Here is a 26,128-nt window from a genome sequence, read left to right as displayed (position 1 = left end):
CTACCACAGCACAAGGGCCAGATTGTTCATAGACCTGGTGTAACAGAAGCATTCACAAGTTTACTGTTCCAAGTATTTCAGGTAATTGACTCTCCTGCGAATTATTTAGGATCATATGCTTACAAAAATGAATAATCTTCTCAAAACAGAAAACAAGTTTTAAAAGCTGATTAGGAAAAAGTCCAACAGCATATTGAGAAAGGGACATTAAATTACTCTCTCCGCTATCAAGTGGGCTTGAAGAACTGTGGCAGAGCAGCAGCAATAAGGGCATAGCTAATGCTTATTTATCTGCTGCAGACTGATTGTGGGATATGTGCATCCATAGTACAATCACATTAACATAGGAAACTGTACACAATTCTCTTATTAATACTTATTTCTGATTCTGTTTTGTGATGTATAAGATTTTATTTCTAACTATAGGGATGTTTACAGCTGCAAAAGCTCTTCCCCCTTACATCAAAAGACAACAGCATTCCTGAGGCACATTAAAGACTCCACTCCATCTTGACTGATGGACAGCTCTCTCCCAGCTGAATTTAAACAGATGTAGACACAGAACTTCAGAAGTACTTCATCTAGTAATAGTGAATTACTAGGTCCAAACAACTCAGCAGCACAAAGGCAAGTGCAAACAAATACTCAGAGAGTTATGCACCCAAGAAAAGCACCCCTTTAAGTGCCACAGGTGGTTTGTCCCAGACTAGCTCACAGGGAAAGCAGCAGTAAGAAGCAGCATGACTTGCTTACCTTTGCTAAATACACATTAGGTTTCTGCAGCCTAACTCTAGTCACAACAAAGTACCAGCAGATAATGTTTCATACACTATACTTCTAAAAGAGAAAGGTCCAGATAACAGAACCAATTTCTACAAACCTGCACATTTAGAATATGAAACCTCAGCAACACCAAGAAATACCTGTATTTAAAAATACCCACAAACTAAAAATAAGCATTCCCTTGCTTTCTCCCAAAAGCCCTCTTATAGTAGAAAACACTTGTTCACCTTTTATGTGCAGGGCTCCAGAATTATAGTTCTGTTCAATTCCACTGACTTTTGTGAGAAAAAACCTGAAAGGATTGCCTCCAGTCACCAAATCCCAGGTATCTTGGGCTTCACTGGGTGTTAGATTATACTCCTCTTCTTTCAGATTCTCTGAGAGTTTGTCATCTTTGCAAAGATTCAAAGGATGCTCTTTGGACACATCGTGTTTTTCTTCTTTCACTGTTTCTTTGTGGACATGCTTTTGCTGATCTTCAGACTCTTCATCACTACTAGAAAGACACCAACCTGAGCCTTCTTGGCTTGGTCTCTGTTTTACTGCTGGAGGTGCTTCTGTAGAAAGACTTTTATCAGTGAACTTCACGGGGGAAGCTTTTCTCTTGTGAGCAGCTTTCCTAGCTTCAGAGCATGGATACTGTGGTCCACTAGTTCTACCACATGCAGCATCCGATAGTGAAGACGTACATGGTTTTTCACTGTCCGAATTTTCCTCGGCACTTTCATCACTGCTAGATACTGTCCATTTACCGTGTGCGCCCTCCTGAAGCATGTTCCTAGGAATGGAAAAACACCAAACAAAAATGGTACGTTTTTGTTATGATCAAGTCTGTCTCCCTTCCTAGCTCCCATTTTTTCATTATTAAAGAATTGTGCTTTGGTATTTGGCAGAAGCTCCGGGAAATTTCAGACGGTACTAGGCTTGTTTCTGTGCCCGGGAAACAAAGAAACACGTGCAATGGGGGCAACCATCAAATGGGAAGCAGCAAATGTGAAAACCTGCACATGGAAAACAGGCTATGATAGGGGCCTGTATTTTTTATTGGGGCCCCAATGCCTCTGGGAAAGCATTCTAGAAATCAGATGCGTGATTTGCACGACACAGATATTGACCCGATCCAGCGCGCTCTGCTGAGCGGATTCAAGGAGCACGGGGCCCAGCCGGGGAGGCGCTTTCTGGCAGCCCCCGCGGGAACACCCCGTGCCCACGGCCCTCCTCCGTCCCCCCGTGCCCCCGGCGAGCCTCTCAGCCGTGCCTCCCCTAAACCCCGGCGGCAGAACCCGGCCGCCACCACCCCTACCGCGCCGAGGGCCGGGCGGCCGGGACCGCGGCTCCCGCCATCGCCCCAAGAGAAGGCAGCGCCCGCAGCCGGGGGAGGCGCCGCGGGGGCCACAACACCAAAGAGCCCCGACAGCCGCTTGGGCCTGCTGCCCACGGGGCCCGCCGCCAGCGCTCACATCCACTCGCTCACCGCCCCGCCGCCCGCCCGGCAGCGTCCGCGATGCGGAGCGAGAGCAGGCCCGGGCCCAGGCCCGGGCCCGCCCTCTCCGGCGCGGCCCCGCCCCTGAGGCGGTGGCGCGCGGCCGCCGTGAGGTGGCCAGGCGGCTCCGGGGGCGGCTCTGGGGCTGCACCGCCAGAGTGGGCGCGTCTCAGTGAGCTGAGTTATTCTAACGAGCCTTCATTGGACCTTAATATTAGTTACGGGCAGGTGCGGAATTTGCATAATGGTTTGTTCGGCGCGGTGTTAATTGGTGTGTGTGAAGTGCCCCGCTAATGAGATAACTGCGGGAGGACTTCGGGAAGGAGAGGAGCAAAGCAGGTGTGAAATTAATCAAAGGAGGAGCGCGGCCCGCATCAAAGCTGCTGCGGTGAACTCAGCTCTCGGTTCTTGTTACTCTAATTTATTGTAAACTTGTGGCTGCTGTTAACAAATTCTGGAAGTACCAACACGCGATGAAAACGGCAGGCTACTCTTAGAAAAGCTTTCCTGAAAATTCAGCTGATTTGTGTCATTTTCTCAGTGCTTGTCCGCAGAGTTGTGTATAACAGTTTTCCCTGGAATGCTCTGTGGATAATCCCTTCGCTAATGTAAGATACGATGCTGTATTATCAACCCTTGCTGACGGTGTTCTGTGGGAAAAGCTCTCAGGAGCACTGGATGGTTTCCTATGTTAAGTGTGTAGTCTCTCCTCTAAGTACCGGCTCTGGAAATGCTTTTTTGTTTTCTACGAGTACCTCAGAAAATTTGATGGCTTCTGACTACACTTCCATTGTGCTCTCTTCTCATAGTTCCTGTCCGTATAGTGGCTTAATGAGAATTAAAACTATCTAGCATTTTTCAAAAAAAAATGTAGGGTCTGGTAAAAATCAATTTCATGTGATTTGTTTCCCAGAAGTCTGTACTATGAATTCTAAGTTTGCAAAAAGCTTTTTCATTGTAAGCACATGAAATGAAGCAGTATGAAAAATTTTATTTTGACCTAAAAGTCCCAAACTAAATGGACTCGTCCATTTTCAATTTTACTGGAACAGAGTAGATGAATACAGGTGATTCAATGAGTGTTTCTTTTGTTTTTCCTGTAACAGTTGAGCAAAATAAAAAATTCTAGGTTAGGTTCATTGGTTTTAATGCAAATCACTTTATTTCTGCAGGATTTTGAAGTGTGCAATGAAGATAGCAAAGGCTGTTTAAGCAGAGAAGACTCTACAGTTGGTCAAGTAATGTCTTTTTTGGTAGAAACCCTCAAAGGTATATACTTTTTTATGTTCTGAAGATCCAGCTTATAGATGTCACACTGTTGAGAACACTGGTCTACACTAATTGGAGTGGATTGCTGTAGGTGTGGTAAGCTGAAATACCAACAAATCCTAAAAGTAATTTTCTAATTTGCCCATATTTATTCCAAAAGAAAATAATCAAACCCCTGGCTTTTCTGTTGAAAACTGTGATGAGTAGAAGGTTGTATTGTATTTCATATGTGTACAAGACATATAAAGTAAATTACTTACTGAGCTTGTTATTGGTTTTTATTAGTGGCACATTCAGTTCTTTATTCAGTGGTTTCAGTAAATGTGAAACTGCTACATGTCCCAATAATGAGCATGTATTCTCAAAAATATATCTGGTTTTAGTTTCAAGTAATCATTAGACATTTTTAGCCATGACTTCTCAAATGAAAATCTACAGCTGTACCGAAATCTTAAGAAAAGAAAGATTGAGAGAAATAATGTGTTTCCATACTTACAGGAAAATACAGGATATCTTGTATGGCTTGATGTAGTTTTAGAAGTCATATTTTTATTCAAGTAAGTACAACTGAATTAAAAAGAGTATGAAGAACCAAAAGATTTCAGAATACACACAGTGTGTCTGTGAGTCTTTTTGATGCCATGTCAATAAATGAGCCCAATCTACTATAAAGTGTATTATATATGTAAAGTATAGAAAGGCTTAATAATCTTTCTTCTGCAGCTTGAGGAATCTTCTTCCCTAATGACCACTTGCAACTAGTTAATGTTATTTTAAATTATTTTAGAAAGACTGTCTTGACAAGGTCGTAAACAAAATTGTGCCTATGATAATTTAGAGTAAAACCCACAAAAATATATATTTTAGTAAACTATGAAAGTAGCAATTTCTGATGCATTTCAGCTGTGGGTAAACATTTTCTCAATGAACTGTGGCTAGATCTAAAAATGCTTAAGGCTTCTAACATGAGTCCTAACTGCTGAATTATGAATCTCAAAATGCTCAGCTTCTTCCTTATCTATCTTCTCCTAGCTAGTTTTACCATATAAAAATTAAGTGTTCTGTCAAATTCCCTGGATGTTTCTTCCAGCAGGAGTACTCAAAACATGCTTAAGGCTATTAAACAAGAGCAGGTTCTATGCATGAGTCACTGATGGCATCTCCTTGGAAAGAGAATACAAGTAGAGGACTCCTGGAAACAGGAGATGCAGGTTCAGTTATTCCTGAAAAGGTGCCAAGTCACACCTGCTGTGGCTTTAGGCACTACTGTGACCATTTGGTCTGTGCAGCTGCACAAAAATTAATTAGGAAACCTTTGTTCTAGGGCTGATTCTGTCATCTAGTGGTTTTGCTAGCTCCTTAAGTGGGCCCAATTCCAGCAACTGTTGCCCTTTACCCAGTTACTGCTCGTTGTGAAGATCCCTAAAAGGTCCCTGGGGAGGCAGATACTTTTTTTTTTTTTTTTTTTTTTTTTTTTTTGGTGGCTTCTGCTAGCCTGCATTAGGTAAGGTTTGTTGTGCAGCCACACGTTTTGCTTTTCTGATGACTAGGTCCTGAGTGTGTTCCTTTCAACATGTGTGGTTTTTAATCTGGTCCTGAGAAACACAGCTTTCTCTGTGCACCAGAGGGGAACCAAATGCAGATGTTGCAATCCTAAAAGCTGATTGTTAGGATCCAGTTCTTGAGCATGTTATTGTGCATGTTGCTTTGTTGTCAAAATTCACAAAATCCTAGGCTATAGGAATAGCCCTTCTAATTTTTTGGAAATGATTAAGAACGGCCCTGGCAAGGAGAATTCTTTCAATTGCTTTTGCAAGACATGGGGAATAGTATGCATTCATTACTTCTTAAGGTGAAACTGTTTTTCAGCTGCACTACATACTAACATAGTACTTTCAGTAGAAATGGCAATTGCTTAGCATCATCAACTGCAGTCAAGCAGCTGAATTTTTAGTAAATTGTTGCATTTTTTTTGGTCATGTTTGCATTTGTTCTATAAGTTAAAAGTAATACTAACTTTACCCACTAGATGTCATGAATGAACTCTTCCTTGGAAAAGCTGAGCTCTAAGAATTTGAATCATATTCCTACTCTGCTTGATTTTTCTAATTATTGTTAAAACAATTCTATATTGTGAGAAAAATATTATTTTAGTGTGGTTACTAATAGAAATTTTGAACTTTATGTAATTTTAATGTTTAAAATTAAACCTTCTGAGGCAAATAACTGGGAAAAAATGTAACCCAGAGATTAAACTCATTGTTGAACTGATACTGTGTGTATATCTGCATATAAATACTGACATTTCTGGGAGCTAGCAACGTTGTAGGAATCATGTCTATGTGACTTTTATTTTTTCATTCTCTGATAGTTTGGATCAGTTATCCTCTTTTCCCCAAAATTATTTGAAGTCATCTAAAATGCTCTTATATCAGCAACCATTCAGCTAACTAGCTGCTAGCATTTAATCTTCCAAATAAAAAGGGGACTGCAGGAATTGTAGTCATTAACATACATAATTTCCCAAGCTGAAGTTTCCTTCCTGGTACTGTTACATTTAGACCTAACTAAAAGCCCTCTCTGCAGTGTTCCTGGGAGGCCAGGCCCCCAATGTTCAGTGTTTTCCTTGGCCCAACACTGTACCTCCACAGGAGGACACCAGCAGGCCAACAGCTGCTGGCTGAACAAGATGCCAGCAGCAGAACCCTGACATCCAGGGTAGAGGAGGGCAGTCTGAGCTCAAGGCTGCTTCCAGCTGCTCTCCTGGCACATCTTATCAAAGCTTTCTAGGCAGGACTCCCAGGAAAAGTTGTAAGGTAAGAACCTGCTGAAAGACATTAAAGGAAATATATAGTAGATAAAATAAGATGGGTTCCAGAAAAGCTGTAGAAGCATAAATTATGCAAATATTTTTTGCATTTCCTCTTAATTTTTTCTATATTTTTATTGAAGTTTTATTTTAGACAGATTTACCAAATTAATTTTGATCCAGCTGGTCTTCAGTAAATTTGATTTCCAATCTGAATATTAAACCAGAAATGTCTTTCATTGTTTAGAGGAAATAACAGATGTGGGTGCTGATGCTCCAGAAGTTAGATTTGAATATTACAGTTCCTTTGTGTATAAAGAACTCAAATTTCTATAAAGTTAAGCATCTTTGTTTAAACATACTGAGTTTGAGATTTTGATATTGATTAGAACTCTATTAGGACTACATATATGCTTCTTTTTTGCATAAAAAGGTGGTTTTATTTTAATTAGAATAAAATATTTTCTTACTTAAATGCCATAGTTGCTACTGTTGTATAATATGTCCTAATCACAAAGCTAGTGAGGAGTCAGGAGAGTCAGTCATAGGAGGAATGTCTGAGGGATCTTGAGTTGTTTAGCCTTGAGAAAAGAGAGCTCAGGAGGGACCTTATCATTCTCCACCTGGCTACAACCTCCTTTCAGGTGGTTGTAGCCAGGTGGGGGTCAGTCTCTTCTCCCAACAATCAGAAAATGTCCAAGAGGAAATGGCCTCAAGTTGCACCAGAGGAGGTTTAGACTGGATATTAGGCAGAATTCCTTCACCGAAAGGTCTGTGAGGCATTGGGCAGGCTGCCTGGGGAAGTGGTGGAGGTTCTGGAGGTATTTAACACATGTACATGCAGTACTTAGGGACATGGTTTGGTGGTGAACAAGGCAGTGCTGAGTTAACAGTTGGTCTAAAAGATCTTAAGGGTCTTTTCCAACCAAAATGGTGCCATGATTTTGATCTTTGATTCTGTAAATGAGCTGACCATGGCTATTAAAGAGATTTCATACAGTTTTGGAATATTTTAGGTGCTTCTGTGTTACATTTAGCTTGAACTTATTCTTGCCACTCAAAGTGGCATTTCTTAATAGCATCATTATATTGATTAATGACAGAGAAAAGTATTTAGTAACTTTCAGTGTGCAAGCTGGTGAGTGATAAAAATTTCTATGAATTTTTTGATAATGATACACTATTAACTTGGGAAAATACTGGAGTCCTACACCATAATTCAATAAATAAGCTTCTCATTTATATAGTCTTGCTTGGGTTTTGTTGTCCTTGACATTACCAATTTACCCTCAAACTTCTGTTGTGGCAAGTGTTATTGGATAAATTATTCATATAAAAAATGAAGTTGCAAAAAACTGAGGTTGCTTTTTTGCTAAATTCTGTCTCCCCTTTTGCCACATGGCTCCACAGGTATTTGTACTAATATGTTTGAAAGGCATTATGGAAGCTGATTCTGTTTACAATGCTAGAATACATGCTCATTAAGCCACACCCTTTCCTGTAAATCTATAATTTAGGCAACAAATACAATATAAAGATTGTTTGGTTTGGGGTTTTTTTTCCAAGAGAAAAAGCACATGAATGTCTGAATCAGAAATAGTGAACAAAGATAAAAAGATAGATCATGGATTTGTTAATACCTAATGGCTTTTCTAATTTTTAAGATGTCCTTTTTGTGTGTTGACATAGCTCTGCAGCCTGTTCTAGTAGCATATGAATCGGCAGCTCTCCAAATCAATGAATAGGAGGGACTCTATTATAGGAGTCATTCTATAAAAGGAAAATTGTATACTGTAATTTTCTGGGCTCTTATGTTACTATGAAAGGGAAGGAATAAATGGATAGAAAGCTTATACTGCTTTTTTATAATTTCACTTCCATAGTTATCCAATTGAATGGAAAGCTGCTCATACAGGCAAGTTCAGCATGTTTGGGCAACCTCTGTTATTATAGAAATGGTGCATGTACAGAACCTAGCAGTTGAAAGCAGCAAGACAGTGTAATCCTGGAAACTGAGATGATAATAGTTCTTAATATATGATTTTCTAAGAGGAAGTAAGCAAAAAGGCACTGGAAATCTCTACACTAATACACAGATTTAAGTTGAGACAGCAGGTGGAGCTGAAGGAGTTCTGCTTTTGAACCACTGCAGAAAGACGAGAATATGAATGAATCAAAAGAAAAAGAAGTGCAGAGCTTTTGTTATGTTACTAGATAAAGGAAAAATTCCTGTAGGATACAGTCATCTTCTCAAGAAAACAAACTTGTTTAAAATGAATATAAGTAATATATCAGAAATTATGAGAGAAGGGTATTAATGTGTGTTTACATATTGAGCTGAAGTGGGATCCCTTTTCCAAAAAAAGATGCATCTGCTGAATTTTTGTATCAGGATTTTTGCATGTTTTACGGAGAGGGCTTAACTTTTGGGGGTCAGATTTTTGTGTTAGTTTTTATGTTTTACTTTGATTTTAGAATACATGGTCAATTCAGAGCTTACAAACTAGATTTATATTTTAATTTCTTTAATTTTCTGTTCATTAGAAAAGTAAAGATAAATGTACAGGACTTGTATACAGCATACAGAAGGAATAACCAATTCAGTTTAGCACTCACTTTTATTATGGGTTTCACAGGAATCTGTAGCTGGGGTTATACATTATTTCAGACTTGGCTTCTGGGAATGATGCCAGATAGATTGTTTATGCAGCACGGATCTTTATCCATGGCATGCAAATGACTTAGAAAAGTCCAGGTTTCTCTCCAGTGTGAAGAAACATGAGATGGCAGGTAACAAGAAAAAGGTAGAGGCAAACAGAAGTATTATATTCAAGTATAGAAAATATGTGAGAAAAATTTAATTATATTGAAATGTTTTCATGATTATTCTCTAACTTTGAAGGTTATTATTGCAGTTTTATTTTTATTTATATAATTAAAACTATTCATAATCAGTAGACCTTAGTTGTACATATTTTTAAGGAGGAAAATTGAACTGGCTCTTTTTTTTTTTTTAGCAGGGAGATTTATTTAATTTTACCTTTTTCTAGGCCCATTATTTGAAAAGTTTGTTAAATTTTATGAGCACGAGGAAGATTGCACAGTTGTACCATAATGAAATAAGTAAATATTTACAGCTCTTGATATGCAACATAAGGATTTTTTCTTCTTAATATTTGAAATATTAATTTAATTCTGAAGTAATTAAGCACAATAGAACACCTGAAGGAAATAAAAAGATGAGATGTCCTGGATGCAGCAAAGTTAAATCAAGCAGTACTAGACTAATAAAGATGGTGTTGATGTGACTGTGAATAAAGTCGGGCTCGGTGGACTGCGGCGTTCTTGACTATAACTCTGTGGTAGCAGGAAGGAAATCTCTGGCCATTCACCTCTCCTATTTGCTGTTACTGCCTTATTATGTCTCTATGACTCATATTTCCCCACTCACTTATGCCAGAGGTTTTACCAATTCCCTTGGTTGCAGCTATAGATTTTTTTTTTACTTCTCATAACAGATCAAGGAAGGTAAACCAAAGGAGCAAGGGGTTTTTTCCTCATTCTCGTTGGGAAATAGATGTGGAGAGTCTTTCTCATTCCTGTTCAACAGCAGAGGATGTCCCATCACCAAACTGAAAAAAGGAAAACTTTATCAGAAACCTCTGAGCTGATGGATTTTCAGAACCTCTGCCTTTTTTTTCCTGATCTCAGACAGGACTATGGTCCTTGAAAAGAGGGAAAGTGAAACATATGGCAGATCAGATGTTGGATGATCTGATAAGCATGCATTCAGCTTTTTGCCATGAACTAAAAGTAGCTTTTCAAGTGTTATTTTTAGTGGGTTATTTCAAAGGACTTAACTGTTTCAAGCACTGTGCTTTTGTTTGCCTTGCTATCTGCTGCACACGGTCTACAGTAGCCTTGTTTGAGATGCTTTATTCTCCAGATGAGTGTGGAAGTAAATTCATAACCTAAGTGATTGATCAGCCAATATTGCTCTGATATAATGCATTCAGCAGGATTAAACTGAACTAATAATTTGAATAAGTGGATTGTAACATTTGTGAAAAGAAGTTTGAAACACAATGTTCAAAATATCTAAGTTGTCAATGAAAATGGTAGATTTGAAAAGTAATTTTAAATATCTTATAGTCTGTATTTTCAAAGCTTTGCAAATTTGAAATTTTCAATCCGTTTGTTCAGTTTTTCAAAATGTCTATGTTTAAAATGAAAACATAAATAAGAGTTGTAGATGTTGGCACATTACTTTCGAACAGAGTTCATACTGGTAAAAGGGGATAGTCAGTATAAAATCTGTTTTAGATTGTTCATCTTTATATAGTTGCCTTTCCAAAACATTTTGCTAATGCGGTAACTTAGAGTGTACCATCATTTTAAAACTGGGAATTGGTTAGCTAACATGCAAACATTGTATTAAGCAGTTTTAAAAACCACCCTAATTTACATTATTTTTCTCTTGCCTATTCCTGATCTAAAAGATAGAGGATTTTTGCCTTTTGAAGACTTCAAGAAAGCTTTCAATTCCGTTTTTCCTAAGTTATCTGAAAAAATCATATTTGAAGCCACCAGGTAAGATTAACAAATTGATCCATATTCCTGGATAGCAGTCTTTTTGTTGTTTCAGTTAATTGAAATTATTAGATTCTATCATGCAGCTGAAGATAAAAGCTTCAGCACCCCATTACTATTTCAGTGCCTTTATTAATAAAGATTACACACAAATTAATGTAATAATTATTATAAATTTTATAAATAGTATTTTAAAAATAATAAATAGAAAATAACAGGTACGGAAGGTAATTTGTTGCCTGTACTGTTTCTTAAGAAGTTTAAACTATTTGCTTTTACATTTCTCTCCTCTAATCAGGAAGTCAGTGTTCAAGAGCTGACTCGAAAAAACTTAGTTAAACAGGAGTGCATATTCCAAGGTGGTAGTGGTGAGATTTCTTGCAAGGTGAGATTGGCTCAGAAGTATGGATGTTGAGCTTTATTTAGGGAAACAGAGCTAAGACTTTTGCCCTAAAGTGATCTGTACAATTGGATTAGGACTGTATGAAAAGAAAGCCATAAGAAATATTTTGGTCATAGATATTTGTGAGAAGTTTCATGTATTTGTGACACAGAATCTATAATACAATAGATTGTTGTAACAAATGAAGCATATATATATTTTGGTATTTGTAGATACATTTCTTGTCCTTCCCTCTTTTGACTGCAGAGATCAAAATTAAATTTTGGGACTGAACATAATTTTAAAATGTTTCTTTTAAGTTATGTGAAATAATGTACAATACTTAGATAATCTTTAGAGTTTTTAAATGTGATGACTGACCAAATGTGTGTTCTAAAATTATCTGTGTATTACCAATTAATACAGCACAAAGGGATCACATCTGGAGAGCAGGAAGTTTTTGATGGGGACCCAATATCTGTATTGGGGTTACTTGGCCCAATTCTAGTCTGGTCAACAGACAAAATGATCCCTAGAGGTGGAGTCCTTTGGGTGCATGGCAGGAGCATATCCTTCAGTTAAATTTCATCTGGAATAAATGCAGTTTGTATACTATGAGCGCTGTGATGTTCCTCATAGTACAGTCAGTGATGGAGACAGAGAAATTCAACATAAAAAAGCATTCCAAGTCTAAAGTAAAGCATGGGTAAATATTGAGACAAGGGGGATAAGTTTAATTTGTATATTCAGAGCTCTGTGATAGTGTTAAATAAAAAGGGTTTTTTATGTTTATTTATAAAATTTTCTCTTTGGTGGAAATGCTGTCTTCAAAGTGATTCCTTTAATTTGGAATGCATTGTTGCATGCTATTTTCTTATGCTTTAAGTAAAATGTTGCAGAATAAGTGAAGTCTTTGCTTAGTGTCACAAAGGCAGGAATGGAAGGGAGGGAGGAAAAGAGTTTAAGGCACATTCATGATACTTACCATACAGAGCAGGGATTTTTATGCTATGGAATGTAATTCTCAACATATTCTGAGATGTAAAATTGAAAACAAGTGTATTCAAGCTATGCAGAACACAAGGAAGGAATAATACCAGAAATTGATTTGCATGAAGAGTGAAGGGCCCCACTAGAGTCATTTAGCTTTCAGAGAAAGTAGAGTTGATTTGTAGGTATGCAAAATGCTCATAATGAGGGCATATATGCATGTTGAACTAATTTTAACAAACTTGCAGCTTGAAAATTGAATCTTTTTCTTTATCATTCATATATATGCATTATTAATATAAAAAAAAATCTTTAAATGTTCAATATAACGTAGCAAGAAAGAATAATGGATTATTCTGGATTATTCTTCTAACCTACCTGTTAAGAGCTTTTATGCTCAAAATCTTTATTTGGCTGCAAAGGAGACTTAAAGCTAGTATTTATCTTTTACTATATACTAAAATCTTAGCAGTCTAATTAACGAATTATTTTTAGTACAGATTTAATAATTGAAAAAAAAGAAACAAGAAGAAAAAATACTACTCAGTAAAATGTCTCAAAGCAATTGTTATGCACCTCCTACTACCTATCCCTTTCTCTGTGGTTACTCTCAACCTTCCACTGTTCCTTTCAGTCCTCAAGGTGAGGTTCAAGGCAGGCATGGTAGAGTGAATTGCCATTATCCTGACTTCTTCACCAGAAGGAGTGTAATATTCATGTTTTCTAGCATCTACTTTGGGTTATTTAAATATGTCTGCCCACCCAGTTTATACCTTCTTCTTTCTTCTGAGGTCTGCAAGCCTGTGTTGCATTCTAATTTTCAATATATGGCACAAACTGCATATTTCAGATATTTATTCTTTGCTGTCACCTATAAAAATATTTTTGTCCAGTTCCTGTGTCTGCATGTCTTTAACTAACCATAAGTGAGTTTTTAGTCTTGGTCTTTCAGTGTTAGCCTGTGCCCTGCATTTTAGCATCCCATGCTTTTACTATTCCATATGGCATGTCTTTACATCTGTGTCATGCCAGGCCTATATTTCTCTACATAAATATATAATTTTACATAGAAGAAATTCTTGTTACTACTATCTGTGTAAAGCTATGTTTATCCTGTATAAAGTTAAGAACAAATTAGACATAGCCACCTGGTCCTTGAAAGAACAGTTGTTGTTCAGTAAGGCTTTAGTACAGGCTTTATCTGTTGTAACAGATAAAGCAAGTAGAATTTCCAGGGCAGGTCAAACAAGTTCAGACAAAGCCTGAAATCCTCAGTCCCTGCAAACTCACTGCAGAGTTTGTGGTCTGTTACTTGGAGTGGCTGTACTGAATTTACTGAAATCTCTTGAGGACCATATCTAATCTCATCTCATTCTGATAAAATAATATTTCATGTAGATGTTCTTTCTCCTCAGGGGTTGTTTTCTTACAAATGTCAGTAATATACTACACTGAGCTGTTGCTGAGTTCTGCTTTGGAGAATATGGGCAGGTTTTCAGTTTATATTTGATTGTATTAACTGACTGTAATCTTGCCTGAACAGTGGAGTAACATTTGTTTCTGATCTAATATCACAGTCATATTCAACAAAATGATCAAGGGTTTATTATACACCTGATGTGCACCTGATTAGAATGCCATTGTACCATAGAAACTCAGCGTTCTGGACACAGGAGTTGCAGAAGTGGCTGCCAAGGTAAATGGTATGTTCTTCTATGGTGGGTTCTCTGTAATGGGTAAGACACCCATTAGAAGAAGAAGAATTGCTTTATACTATTGCTACTGATTTCCATGTAGCTACAAGTATATGAAGTGGGTCAAGTTCCTTTGCAACAATTATTTGTGATAAATGGCCATCTGTAAGTGAACATGTTGTCATTTAAGGTAGGATTCAAATTCTTAAAAAACTACTTTAAGCACTGTTCCTCTTTTTAATGAATGTGAATGTCATATTTGAATTATATAGTATTATTAATTATATATGCTGAAAAAATATTTGTCCTAGCTGTAACATTTGCTCAGAAAAACAGTTTATTTGTATGTTAAAGCCTCAGAGCATGATAATGGGAATAAAAACAGAAGTAAGCTGAAAACCAACCACGTGTAAATGTGGATGAACCTATAAATGATGAAAAATGTCTCACAAACCAAAAGTGGACAGAAAATTCCTATACAGTTTTTAAAGCTAGCAAGCATAACTCAGATCTTAAGGAAGAAAAGAAGGCATTCATGGTTGGGTTTTTGTGCTACTGTGCCTTTAGATTGATAGTATCTCACAGTAGAGGTATATTAGTACTTTTGTATGTATTGGTACTTTCCATACAAAAAAATGACCTAATTGTCTCATTTTTCTTTCATGTAATTATCTAGTAATGAGAAAATAAGCTGTTTTTCAGAGCCACCCCATGGAAGAAATCTTATGCTCTTCTATGCAAGTTTGATTTACAGACATGTACTGCAGAGCACAGTGAATATGAGACATTCATCTTCCTATGGCTAGTTGCTATGGAAACATAGTACACAGTACAATGTCATTCCAGCTCTGGTGATGCCTGCAGTAGTTTATCCCTTTGTTGCTCTTGTTTCTTAAGCAACTGTCGTGCAGCCTTTCATATTATCACACTTCATCACCTATACAAATCTTTTTCCTTATCTCTTGAGGACCATATCTAATAGAAAAGATACATTTTTTTCTCTACCAGTACATGTCAATGCTTTTTTTTTTTTCAATCATGGGTTAAAAGCTTGTTCCATGCCCAAAAATAATATGCCATTGTCCTAACATTGATAAAAAAAGATGCAAACCAGACTCCACATCAGAATGTAAGGCATGTGTGTCAGCATCTTTATTTACCATTTCCTGTCAGAGATTAGATTTAAGAATTATTTTCTCTAACCAGTATCCTACCCAAGGAAGACAGAAAGGAGAATTAATCAGACTGTCCCACCTATCCTTAGCTGGTATTTGTGAAGTGCACAAAAATCCAACAGCTGTCTCAAAATAACCACTCTGTTTCACACTTGTGAGGGAAGAATTGGAAAAGTGAAAGGAGATCCTCATAATTTACCTAAAAAAATACTAAGGGTGTTATGGGGAACAAGAGTCAAATTGATGCTTTTTGTATTGAGAGGCTGTACCCCAACACAAGTTCTTTTTTGAGGCAGTAACTGTTTCGTAATTCGTTGCACAGGGAACCAGCACATTAATTAAGAGTGTATGTGTCCCAGGCTCTGTGTAAGTGGGGTGATACTTTGCAAGAAAATTTTTATCAGTTAGCAGGTAAAGATAGATGTATCTTTTGGGTAGTAGTAGTACTAATAAAGTTTGTTTTGCTTTTCCTATCTCTAACTCTGTTGCCAATTCTGTCATCCAATTACTTAACATACTTTGCTATTTGGGACGGGCTGACCCCAGGCAGCGACTCACTGACTGCCCTCACAGTGGGGTGGGGGAGAGAATCAGAAGAGAGCGTGAGAGACACTTTAACGAGTGAAGCAACGCTGAGCATGCAAGCAAAGCAGAATACAGAATTTATTCACTACTTCTCATCAGCAGGCAGATGTTTAGCTGCTTCCTGGAAAGCAGCACAGATAATCATTACTTTGGGAGATAAACTCCATAACCACAGACTTCCCTTCCTTCCTTGTCTGTTCCCTAAACTTTAATTGCTGAGCATGACGTCAAAGGATCATAGAATGGTTTAGGATGGAAGGGACCTTTAAGCATCGTCTAGTCCAACTCCCCGCACATGGGCAGGGACATCTTCCCCTAGATCAGGCTGATCAGAGCCTTGAGCATTTCCAGGTTTGGGGCATCCACAACTTTCCTGAGTAACTTGTTCCAGTGTCTCACAAGCCTCACTGTAAAAATCCTTCCTTGCATTAGATCTAAATCTACCCTCTTAATAGTTAAAACTATTGCCCCTATCTTGTCACTACTACTATAGATAAATCTGACACTAAATCCTTCTTACAAAAATTTTAAATATGATTTTTAACAGTTATAACTCAAGTCTGTCTGTTATCCCAATCCTACTGAAAATTCATTAAAAAATCTGACCATTTTTTCATATCACTTTTTCTGAAGAATATTTTGCATAACTACACGTATGTATTTTTTCAGGTTTGAAAGCAAAACCTAGCATGCAAGTGTTATACAATGTGCCACACACACATTTATCCATTCTGAATAGTTAATTTGAGCAAAATTACTACATGAAATATATATTTCAATATTTGAAGATAATTTAAATTCATGTCATATGTAAATTTAATGTTTGTGCTTTTTCTTCTTTTGAATGTATGTCCAAACAAGTATTTTAAATTATTTTAGCAAATTTAAATAAGTCACTGGTTCCTACCTCTTAGTTTTCACTCCTGCCTTTCACACTGACCTTCTTTCGTTGGTCCTTGAGGTTCAGCATAAATTGTTTCAACAGAGACCATTCTTATTTAACATTAATCCTTTTTATTTTGTATTGCTGCAAGTAGTGATATGCACGTGGTCAGTTGCCATAATACATTCATGGTAATACAATTCATTAAAATATGTTAATGCCATAGGAAGTGCTTAGCTGGTCATATCCTCAGGATTCTTCTTTCAAGCTATTTTCCTTCATATTCAATAAAACTGTGACATAATAAAACTATTAGAATGTGGCAGCTATAAAATAGACATCAAATTTTTTTATTGTGATTAACATCTGTGGTAATAGCAGTACACCTGCCAGCATGCCTCAAATGTCAATCAGTTCTTTTAGCAATAGATTATATTTATTCAGTTTGGTGATGTCTTCACAGGGACTACCCACACAGATGCTGATGATTTTTTAATTGCATTGGATGATAGAAACTGGAAAAAAAACCTGACCCAACCAAACTGATTTCAAATAAACTGTTGAACAGACATTAGATGATAACTCATGCTCATTTTCATTCGAAGCTGAACCTTTACCTTAAATGAAAAATTATTACTTAAGTTCTTTCAGAGCATACATTTTATTAAAAGCAGATTTTTCTCCAGAATTAAGAACAAAATATTTCTTTTCAATATAAACTGCATCTTCTATTTGAAATGCAATTTTTGATGTATGCTGATAGACTGAAACCCTGATCTATCACCCCTCTAGGAAACCCATTGCAGGGTTTGATCACTCTCTTGGTAAAGAATGTCCAGTCTAAAGTCCTCTGATGGAACTTTGAACCATTCAAATATCCTGTCACTGGATCACAGAGAGAAGGGGTCAGCACCTCCCTCTCCATTTTCCATCCTCAGAGAGCAATAAGGTCATCCCTCAGCCTCCTTTTCTCTAGACCAGACAAGCCCAAAGTCCTAGGTTACTCCTTACAGGACATTCCTTCCAGATTTTTTTGTCCTCCTTTGGACACATACAAAGAGTTTCACATCCTTCTTAAATTGTGAGGCCCAGAATGGCACACAGGAGTCAAGGTGAGGCCCACCACTGCTGAGCAGAGTGGGATAGCCATCTCTATTGAGCAGCTGTTTGTGCTGGGTTTGATGTACCCCAGGGTGGAGTTCACCCTCCTGGCTTCCTGGGCAGACGGCTGACTCACACCAAGCTGCTGCCAGCCAGCACCCCAGATCCCTCTCTGCTGGGCTGTTCTCCAACCACTCCTCTCCCAGTCTGTACTAGTGCCTGGCCCTACTCTGTACTTGTGCAGAATTTGGCATTTTGACATGTTACATTTCCTCCCATCACTCATTGTCCAAAGCCCCAATCTATCTAGATCACTGTGTCAATGTCTTCTGTTTCTCAAGACAGTCAACAGCACCTCCCCATTTTGTATCATCAGTAATCCTGCTAATGGTGCATTCAAGTCCTGCATCCAGACCACTGATGAATATATTGAACAGACCTGGCCCTAGAATTGAACCTGGGGCACACCACTCGTGACCAGCCACCAGCCAGATGCAGCCTCATTCACTACAACTCTTTGAGCTCAGCTCTTCAGCCACTTCTTCACCCACTGCACAATGAGACTGCTCATTCTAAATTGTGAATTCCGCAGCTGGGCAGCTTGTCTAGAAGGAAGCTGTGAGGGACAGTACAAAAGGCCTTATTAAAATCCAGAAAAATGACATCCACTGCCTCCCCTACATCCCCTAGATGGGTGACCATATCATAGAGGGATATGAAATTGTTTAAACAAGACTTCCCCCTTGTGAACTTGCACTGCCTGTGCCTGATGATTGTGGTATTCTTTAAATACCTTCCAATATCACCCAGTATGATGATCTCTATATTTTTTTCTAAGAACTGAGGTTAAACTAAGTCCAGTTTCCTGCATCTTTTCTCACAGCCTTTTTATAGACAGGAATAACATTGACTAGCATTCAGTCAGCAGGGACCTCCTCAGACTCCCATGATCCTTGGCAGATGACAGAGTTAAGGATCCTGCCCTAATATCTGCCAGTTCCTTTAGAACACTGGGATGAATCCCATCAGGCCTCATGTACTTGTGAACATTCAGTCAATACAGCTGATCCCTTACAATTTCATGTCCACAAATGCAGAGTCACTATTCCCACACTTGTGGTCATCCAAGTCAAGGGCCTGAACAGGCTGAGGTCCACCAATGTTGTTAAAGACTGAGGCAAAACCCCACAGAGAGTACAGCAGAATAATATAGTACAAATAGTATGAATAATATAAATAGCAATAACTCCTTTTCAGTAGCAAAGAAGTATTTGCAAAGTCCAGGGTCCCTTTATAGTAGGAAAAAAACCATGACAAAAATAAAAATGAGCCAGTCTGTGGCATAATAAAAGAACAGTCTTATGTCAAATAGTTAACTAGTTTTCTTTGGATTTAGATTTTTTCTCTTCTCTTGCAGTCTCTGCTGCATTTTGAGAAAATGAATCAGCATCAGAAATGTAACACAATTAAAAAGAGAATATTGTAATAGTACATTAAGCTAACTAGTTTAAAAAATACCTGATGATAGCACTTGTTTTTAGTGTGACAAAGTAAGTTATTATTTAATTTAATACATTAAAGTGGCAACATGTACTCTTTATAACACAGCTGCATGGTGTCCCCTCATCGTTAGTATTTTGTTTAAATTAAGGATGTTATTAATAGCATTTAACTGATCTATGTGCTCTTAGCAATCATTATATTAATGAACTGAACAAAGTTTATTAAAACATTCCTGTTTCAACTTTACAAGAATTTCTGTGGGATTTTTAACTGTCTTCTTATGAGGCTTATAGAATAATGGGTATCTACTTACTGATACGTGTGGCGCTTACAGGCTGGTTTCAGTGAGAGCTGAGATCAAAGAAATCATTTTACTTGTGCAAGTTTTATAAAAATAGGTGAGCAAAGAAGACAGAGGTGCTGCAAGTGCCTCAACGGAGGAAAGAGATGTTATATGAGTTAATGAATCTTAGCCAGCATCACAGAGTCTTCATGGAAGCAAGACCTCATGAAGACCCAATTGTGGAGAAGCTTTAGACAAAGATTTCATCAGACTTGATACTTTGTCAGTCATAACACACAAATATAAAAGGAATCAGGAATTGTTAGTTCAACTATTCCCAGAATTTTTTGATATGATCTATAACTTCATCTTCTTTTCTTGTAATAGTTCCCTCAGAAGTTTGAAAAGCATAATGCCATAAATCCTGAAGGTTTAAGACAATATCTGAATTTTTGATATGCATCCACTGATTTTTTTTTCTCCAAATATCTTCTACCTTGTTCAAATTCTCTTGAAATAAACTTATTGTCAAGAGAAGATTCCCTTTTAATCGTAGATTCCTAGAAAAAATAAGATTACTTTTGCACTTGAGCACATGCTGCATCTCGTATCTCGTGCATTGATGATACTGCAGAAGAGGAGCCTTCAGTACGTGACGATGCACCATGACAAGAGGCAGTGTGTACACCTTGTGTCAGGGAAAATTCTGGCTGAATTTGAGAAAAAAAATCTTCATTGTTAACAATAGCCCCACTCTAGATTTCCTTCTCTCAGATGGAGCCAGAAATAGGGTCAGATTTCTTCAATGTGTTTATACACTGCATTGTAGGAAAGGTAGTTGGTTCACACTAAATTCTCTATTCCTTTGCAAAATAAATCTTTCATGGCAATTTCTAACCCTGTTGGTCTTTGGTTTCTAATGTCTTAAAATTTTTTAGTTTTTCATCCCATCCCACCCCCTCCCTGTGAATTCACAACTATTTTTTATGATATTTATTTCTTTGTCCATTTTGGCTATTAACTAGGAATAGGAAAAAAAAATTGTTAGTGAGTAATGTGCTCCATAATTATTCTTTATTTGGAACATTTGATGATGCCCACTGTGATAGGTCGGTAATGGGGGAGTATGTTACTTACTCATCAGATATCCTGTTGTTATTGCTATATTGCTGTTGAAAAACATTCTTTTTCCCTAGCTCCTCAAAATTCCATTTCAGTCAGGAACTGTCCCTGTTCAGGTTCTGTATCCTAGAATTGAACATCAGCTGAAATTGTATTCTCTGCATAGACCCTTCTAAATCAATTCTTATTATTTATTTATTTTCAGATCCTGCCAATGCAGTTGAAGGTTTAAGTTTCCAATTCTATCATCACATGATATGACATGGGATTAATCTGATGTGGCCTCATTACTTAAATTTGTACCCAGATAAATATTAACAAGACAAAATTAACCTTTTATAAACATCTGACATACCACCAATGCTCTGGGTCCTCTGTCAGGACCACTAGGCATGACATAATCTTTCCATCTTGGTATGGAATATGCCTTGTATATACTGCATGAGTATTGCAGGTGTATTTCTGGAATATATACCTGTGTTAAACAAACTCTAAATTCATTCAATAATTTAGATTTGGTTTTTTTCTCTTTCAGGATGTTTTCCACTAAGGTAATAATCAAGTACCAAGTGGCTTAGAGCTTTGAGGCACATTGCTGATAACCCAGACTGTTGGTTAGCTTAGAAGCAGAGATTCCCTTCTTTTGTTTCCTTCTCCGTTTCCAACTGGCTACTAACAATCTAGAATTCACAAAGACTTCCCTTTTAAATAGGATTGTGGGTTTTAGCCTTTGTGTAGTCTCTTGTATCTGTTCAAGTAATTTCTTTATAGAATTTGATTATAAGAATTACAGAATAATTGGTTTGGAAAGTTTAAACCAATTTCAAGAAAGCCAAGGTTTTACTTGTCATCTTTCAATCAATTACTTGACTGACTGTTGAAAGCCTGTTGTCAGAATTAGTAGAAGGCATTAGCATATGTGTACAATGTTTAAGCAATTGAGAACAGCCCTGGAGTTGCTCAGACACACACAGAGGTTGTACTTCTACACTCAAAAATGCATAGGGAGACAAATTCAGATCTTACTATCAAGACAACCCAACACTTCAAATTCCCAAATGGCCGGCAGAAACAGGTAAAGAAATTATTTCAAGTTCTTCATGAGTCAAAGTCTTACTTTGCAAGCTATTTATGAGTCTTGCTGAAAGCAAGCCAATTCACATATTCAGAGTGCAGTTTTGCTGTTGAGAAAGCAATCAGTGATCTCTGTAATTTAACTAGTAAGTACATTTACCAAAGCAAAATAATGATTTTTTTTGTAACTGCCTTGTATTAAGAATTTTTATTTTTTATTTTTATCATATTCCTAGTTAGTCTGTCTGCTGTGTTATATGTGTGTGTTTGTCTCCTGATTATAAACTCCTAGTACTGTTAATCTCTTTTGGAATCAAATAATTCTAGGAAATGAGCAAATTAACAGCCCTTGTTTTCTTGACAGATAGCTTTGATTTGTCTTATCTACTGCAACTACCTGTGTGTCTTGCTCAATCTAATAAATACTAAGATGTTTGTCTCACACATCTAAATCACAAACTTGGCAGCAAATCTCTTCCTCCTTCTATTGGTTTTTATCTGCTGGGTTTTTCTCCCCTGAGTAACATAAATAAGGTATATGCACTACAATGCCAAATGTAATACTAATTCTTTACCTAAGTTAGGAAATGCCAAATACATAGTGGCATTGTCTTCTGCTTAGGCATAAATATACATAATACACTATGACTAGAATTTTTGAGCATGAGTGTTATTCCCATTTAAGGAATAGATTTTAAAATATTAATATTAATTTTATAGGGAAAAGAATAATTTTGAAAAAAACAGTAGCATTTTAGTGTAATTTTAAAGGTCGTGTTATGTTTTATTTGAAAGAAGGAGAACATCTACTCTTTGTTCTTTTCCTCCTGGCTTCCTATGTTGGAAGGCTATTACATTCTTCAGACAAACATTTTTATGCTGTCAAACTGTGCTTCATAAACACTTCAAGTGGAGTCATGTCTGGAGTCATCTAGTAAAATGGTCAGTAAGGAGTTGAAGATTCATTTCAATAACAAGACTTGATTAACTAATTCCTTCTCTGGCCCTCACCTTTGCGTTATTTTTTCTCTTTATCTCAGTGCTTTATATGTGCTATGCTTGTCTTCATGGATATACGTAGCACAGCCATACTGTTTTATAGACTCATTCCTTTGTTTCTCATGCATTTAAAATCCTGACTGTTTGGGACTGCAGGATTTTCACCATCACCCCTCTCTCATGGTAAATTTGCTTTTGCTTTTGCTTATGTCCAGCCCTTAGAAAAGAGTAAACAATAGTCATACCTCATGCGTGTGCCTACAGATAACTCAGGATGGTATGAATTTTAGTAGCTTCTGAAGTCATGAGGCTAATATTATCAGTACTCAAAGATCATTGATTTCCCCTGAGCAGTGTCTGTAGTTAGACTTTAATGGATTTGGAAAATACTGTTCTTACATGTTAACAGTTCTTCATAGTAATGGCTTGTAGTGGACATTTTTGTACTTTATCTTGCTTTATACTTGCACTTTTAGGAGTGGAATATATACACAGCAGCTGAAAATAACTTCTTCCTATTCTTTTGATGAATTAGTTTTTGGTAACAACTAATTCTAATTTAAGTCCAGAACTCAATAATTAATGTCAAGGAATATGGTGACAATGCCATAAAACTTTATCAAAAAGTTTTTATGAAACTTGATTAGGATTTTTTCACTGGCATGAATTGAAATGATGTTATCTTGCTGAACTGAATGCATAATGAAGCCTACAGAGGCACTCATATGCATTTATTGCTTATTTAGCACATGGTATTTCATTTTCAAATCTTCCTGAACTTTCAATGGAACCAGATACCATATACAGGCTCATAGTGTCATGTGATCTCCTTCATAGTCTTGTGACTTGATAACTGTCATGGCTTAATTCCAGCAGGAAACTCAGTACCCCACAGCTGCTTGGTCATTCCACCCCCAGTGGGGAGGTGAATCAGACTGAGATAAGAACAGTTTGATTACTGAAACAAAGTAAAATGATTTTAATAATAATAAAAAGGAGGGAGGAATAACATCTGAGAGGAACAAGTGATGCTCAATACCATGGCTCACCACCCACAGAGTGACACCAAGCCTGTTCCCCAGCAATGATTGCCCCCTCCCAGCCAATTCCACCAATTTAAATACTGGCCATGATGCTCTATGGTATGGAATATCCCTTTGGCTCGTTCAGGTCCCCTGTTCTGGCCATGCTCCCTCCTGGCTTCTTGAGCACCTGCTCACTGTCAGATCACAGGAACCTGAAAAGTCCTTGATTTAGGGCAAGCCCTGCACAGCAGCAACTAAAACATCAGTGTGTTACCAACATGATACTCATACTGAATCCAAAACACAGCACTCTACCAGCTACTAGGAAAAAATTTATTGCTGCCAAAACTAGGCCAATAGTTATAAGGCCTTTTAGATGTTACAGAAAATATTTTCTACAAACACAGCTTTAATAGGGAATCATGAAGCATTCTCGATAGTTTTTAAGTTCATTTAGATTAAGTAGATTTAAACTTCTGAAAATTCAGGAAAATCCAGCATGATGACAGATTTCCAGCCACATCCAGCTATGATTTACCTTTGGTGACCAAAGGGATGTGGGACCTTTGATTTGATTGGCTTGTTTGCTGAAGCTGGTGCTGCCAAATTGTGTTCCCATATGAATGATATAATGTATTAGAGAAAATCTTAGGAGAAATTGTTGTATCAATGGAATTTCTGGTTTCTATTACCTTCCTCCTCAGCCCTTTTAATGTTTTAATGCTTCTTAGCCACAGGAAAACACGTATAAAGTGCAACAAGATTTTTTGAAAAGATATAAAATCTTGATTGAGATGAAGTTTCATGCCAAAGAATAAAGCTTTCTTCTTTGTGTCAAAAGAGTGATTCGAGGCTGACATATCATACACCTGCAATTTATTAAAGATCTTGTGCATTGCCTGTGGATGGTGCCATTTGGTGTTCTTTCAGAGAGGGGTACAAAGTACTTTTGTCAGTGCTTGAATATAGTATTGATTTAAGAGGTCAATCTTTATTGTAATTCAGTGCCAAGTTAAAGACAAAGTTAGAAGCCCTGTGAAGGGACTATGTATGTGCTGACATGTAGAAGAAAAACTTAAGACTGGGCAGCTGGAGCAAATTGCAACATGCTGCCTACTCTGCAGTAGGGAGAGACCTTGGCTTTTCATTCTCTATGGTGATTTTTGATCAATAGTAGCTCTGTTTTTTTACTTTCACTGGTTTTCTAGGGAAGTAATTCTAATGTGTTTACACTTTCTGCCTATCCTGTCTTAATTATTTTGTAACACAATGTCCAATTTCAACTGAATTAGAGACAACTAGAGGCTAAGTCTTCCTAAGTTTCTATAATTCAGCAACGGGTATTGTTTTCCAGCTGAGGCAGAATTCAGTCTAAGAAATAGAAGCAAATCATCTGTTAAGCCCTTATTTATTCATTTCTTGCATATATATAATTTTTAAACATAGCTAAAACTTCAATCAGTTATGGCATATAGTGTCTCTTACTCAGCCAAACAACAAGGAAAAAGAAAAGGGTGAGAAGCCTGAAGAGAACCAGAAATATTGTAAAGTGAGAAATCACTGAGGAGATTATTGTGGTAGGTAGATGAAACAAGTCTGTGGAAGACTAGATGAAATATTTCTCCCTTCATTAAACAACTTGTTTCTACTCCTCTAAGTAATTTTTTTCTAGAAGAGAAAATTGGATTGGTGCTGACAGCATCTGTTATTGGCTAGGCTAATTCCTTGGGACCTTATTAACCCCTTTCTAGCCTGCTAAAACCCTGAGTGGCTTTTTGAAGAGAATTTATTAAATATTCCATGACTTTGAAAGAATGTCAGAGAACAAAAATGAATAGAGTTACAGAAGACTGAAGGATGGCAAGTGATTGAATTTCTTTCATATTCTGTAATAGCTTATGGCCAAGATTTTTCAGTTTTTAGTGTTAATAGGAATGCTTGAAAGCAGACACCTGTGATGTCTCTATAGGAAGTCTTAGCAGGCTTCCAGAGAAAGCTTTTTGAAGTTAACATGTATGCTATTCTGTGTATCTTAATAGAAACATACAGTAGCAAAGTCTTCTCAAAGATGGATGAAGCAATTAGTTCATCCAAAAGATCCTACGTTTTAACTCCTACATTTGCTCCTGTGTTTTAAATACATCAGATTTACTCTACTCTCTACCTCCATGACTGTCATATTTATGAAACATAGTCCATCTGGGGTACTAGCTCATGGTGTCTTCTACCCTTCCTGCAAGTCTGTTCTTGAAGGTTTTTCTCTTTTTTGTATTCTTAACTTTGCACCTCTGTCCAAGTTAACAGATACATTTCTTCATAGAGAATATTTTGTGCATTATCTTTCTTTTTAATTAAATAGAGATAAAAATCCAAGAAAT

At 37.1% G+C, this 26,128-nt stretch overlaps 1 protein-coding gene across 2 annotated transcripts in view; it reads right to left on the bottom strand.

The window, feature by feature from the left end:
- Positions 1 to 2,332, bottom strand: part of TDP1 (tyrosyl-DNA phosphodiesterase 1) — a 42,773-nt gene extending 40,441 nt beyond the window's left edge. The window contains exons 1-2 of one of the 2 annotated variants that reach the window (XM_018907327.3): positions 2,244 to 2,332; positions 1,011 to 1,561 (exon numbers count right to left, since the gene is read on the bottom strand). In XM_018907327.3, the coding sequence (XP_018762872.3) occupies positions 1,011 to 1,561; positions 2,244 to 2,245 (553 nt within the window). In that variant the 5' untranslated portion in view covers positions 2,246 to 2,332. The remainder of the gene's footprint in view (positions 1 to 1,010; positions 1,562 to 2,243) is intronic. The other variant, XM_009101820.4, reaches the window with a different exon arrangement.
- Positions 2,333 to 26,128: the final 23,796 nt, after the last annotated feature.

The sequence above is a fragment of the Serinus canaria genome, chromosome 5, assembly GCF_022539315.1.
Source record: "Serinus canaria isolate serCan28SL12 chromosome 5, serCan2020, whole genome shotgun sequence".
NCBI lineage: Eukaryota > Metazoa > Chordata > Aves > Passeriformes > Fringillidae > Serinus > Serinus canaria.
Note: the sequence above shows the minus strand (reverse complement) of the source record. Positions and strands in the feature narration are given on the sequence as shown.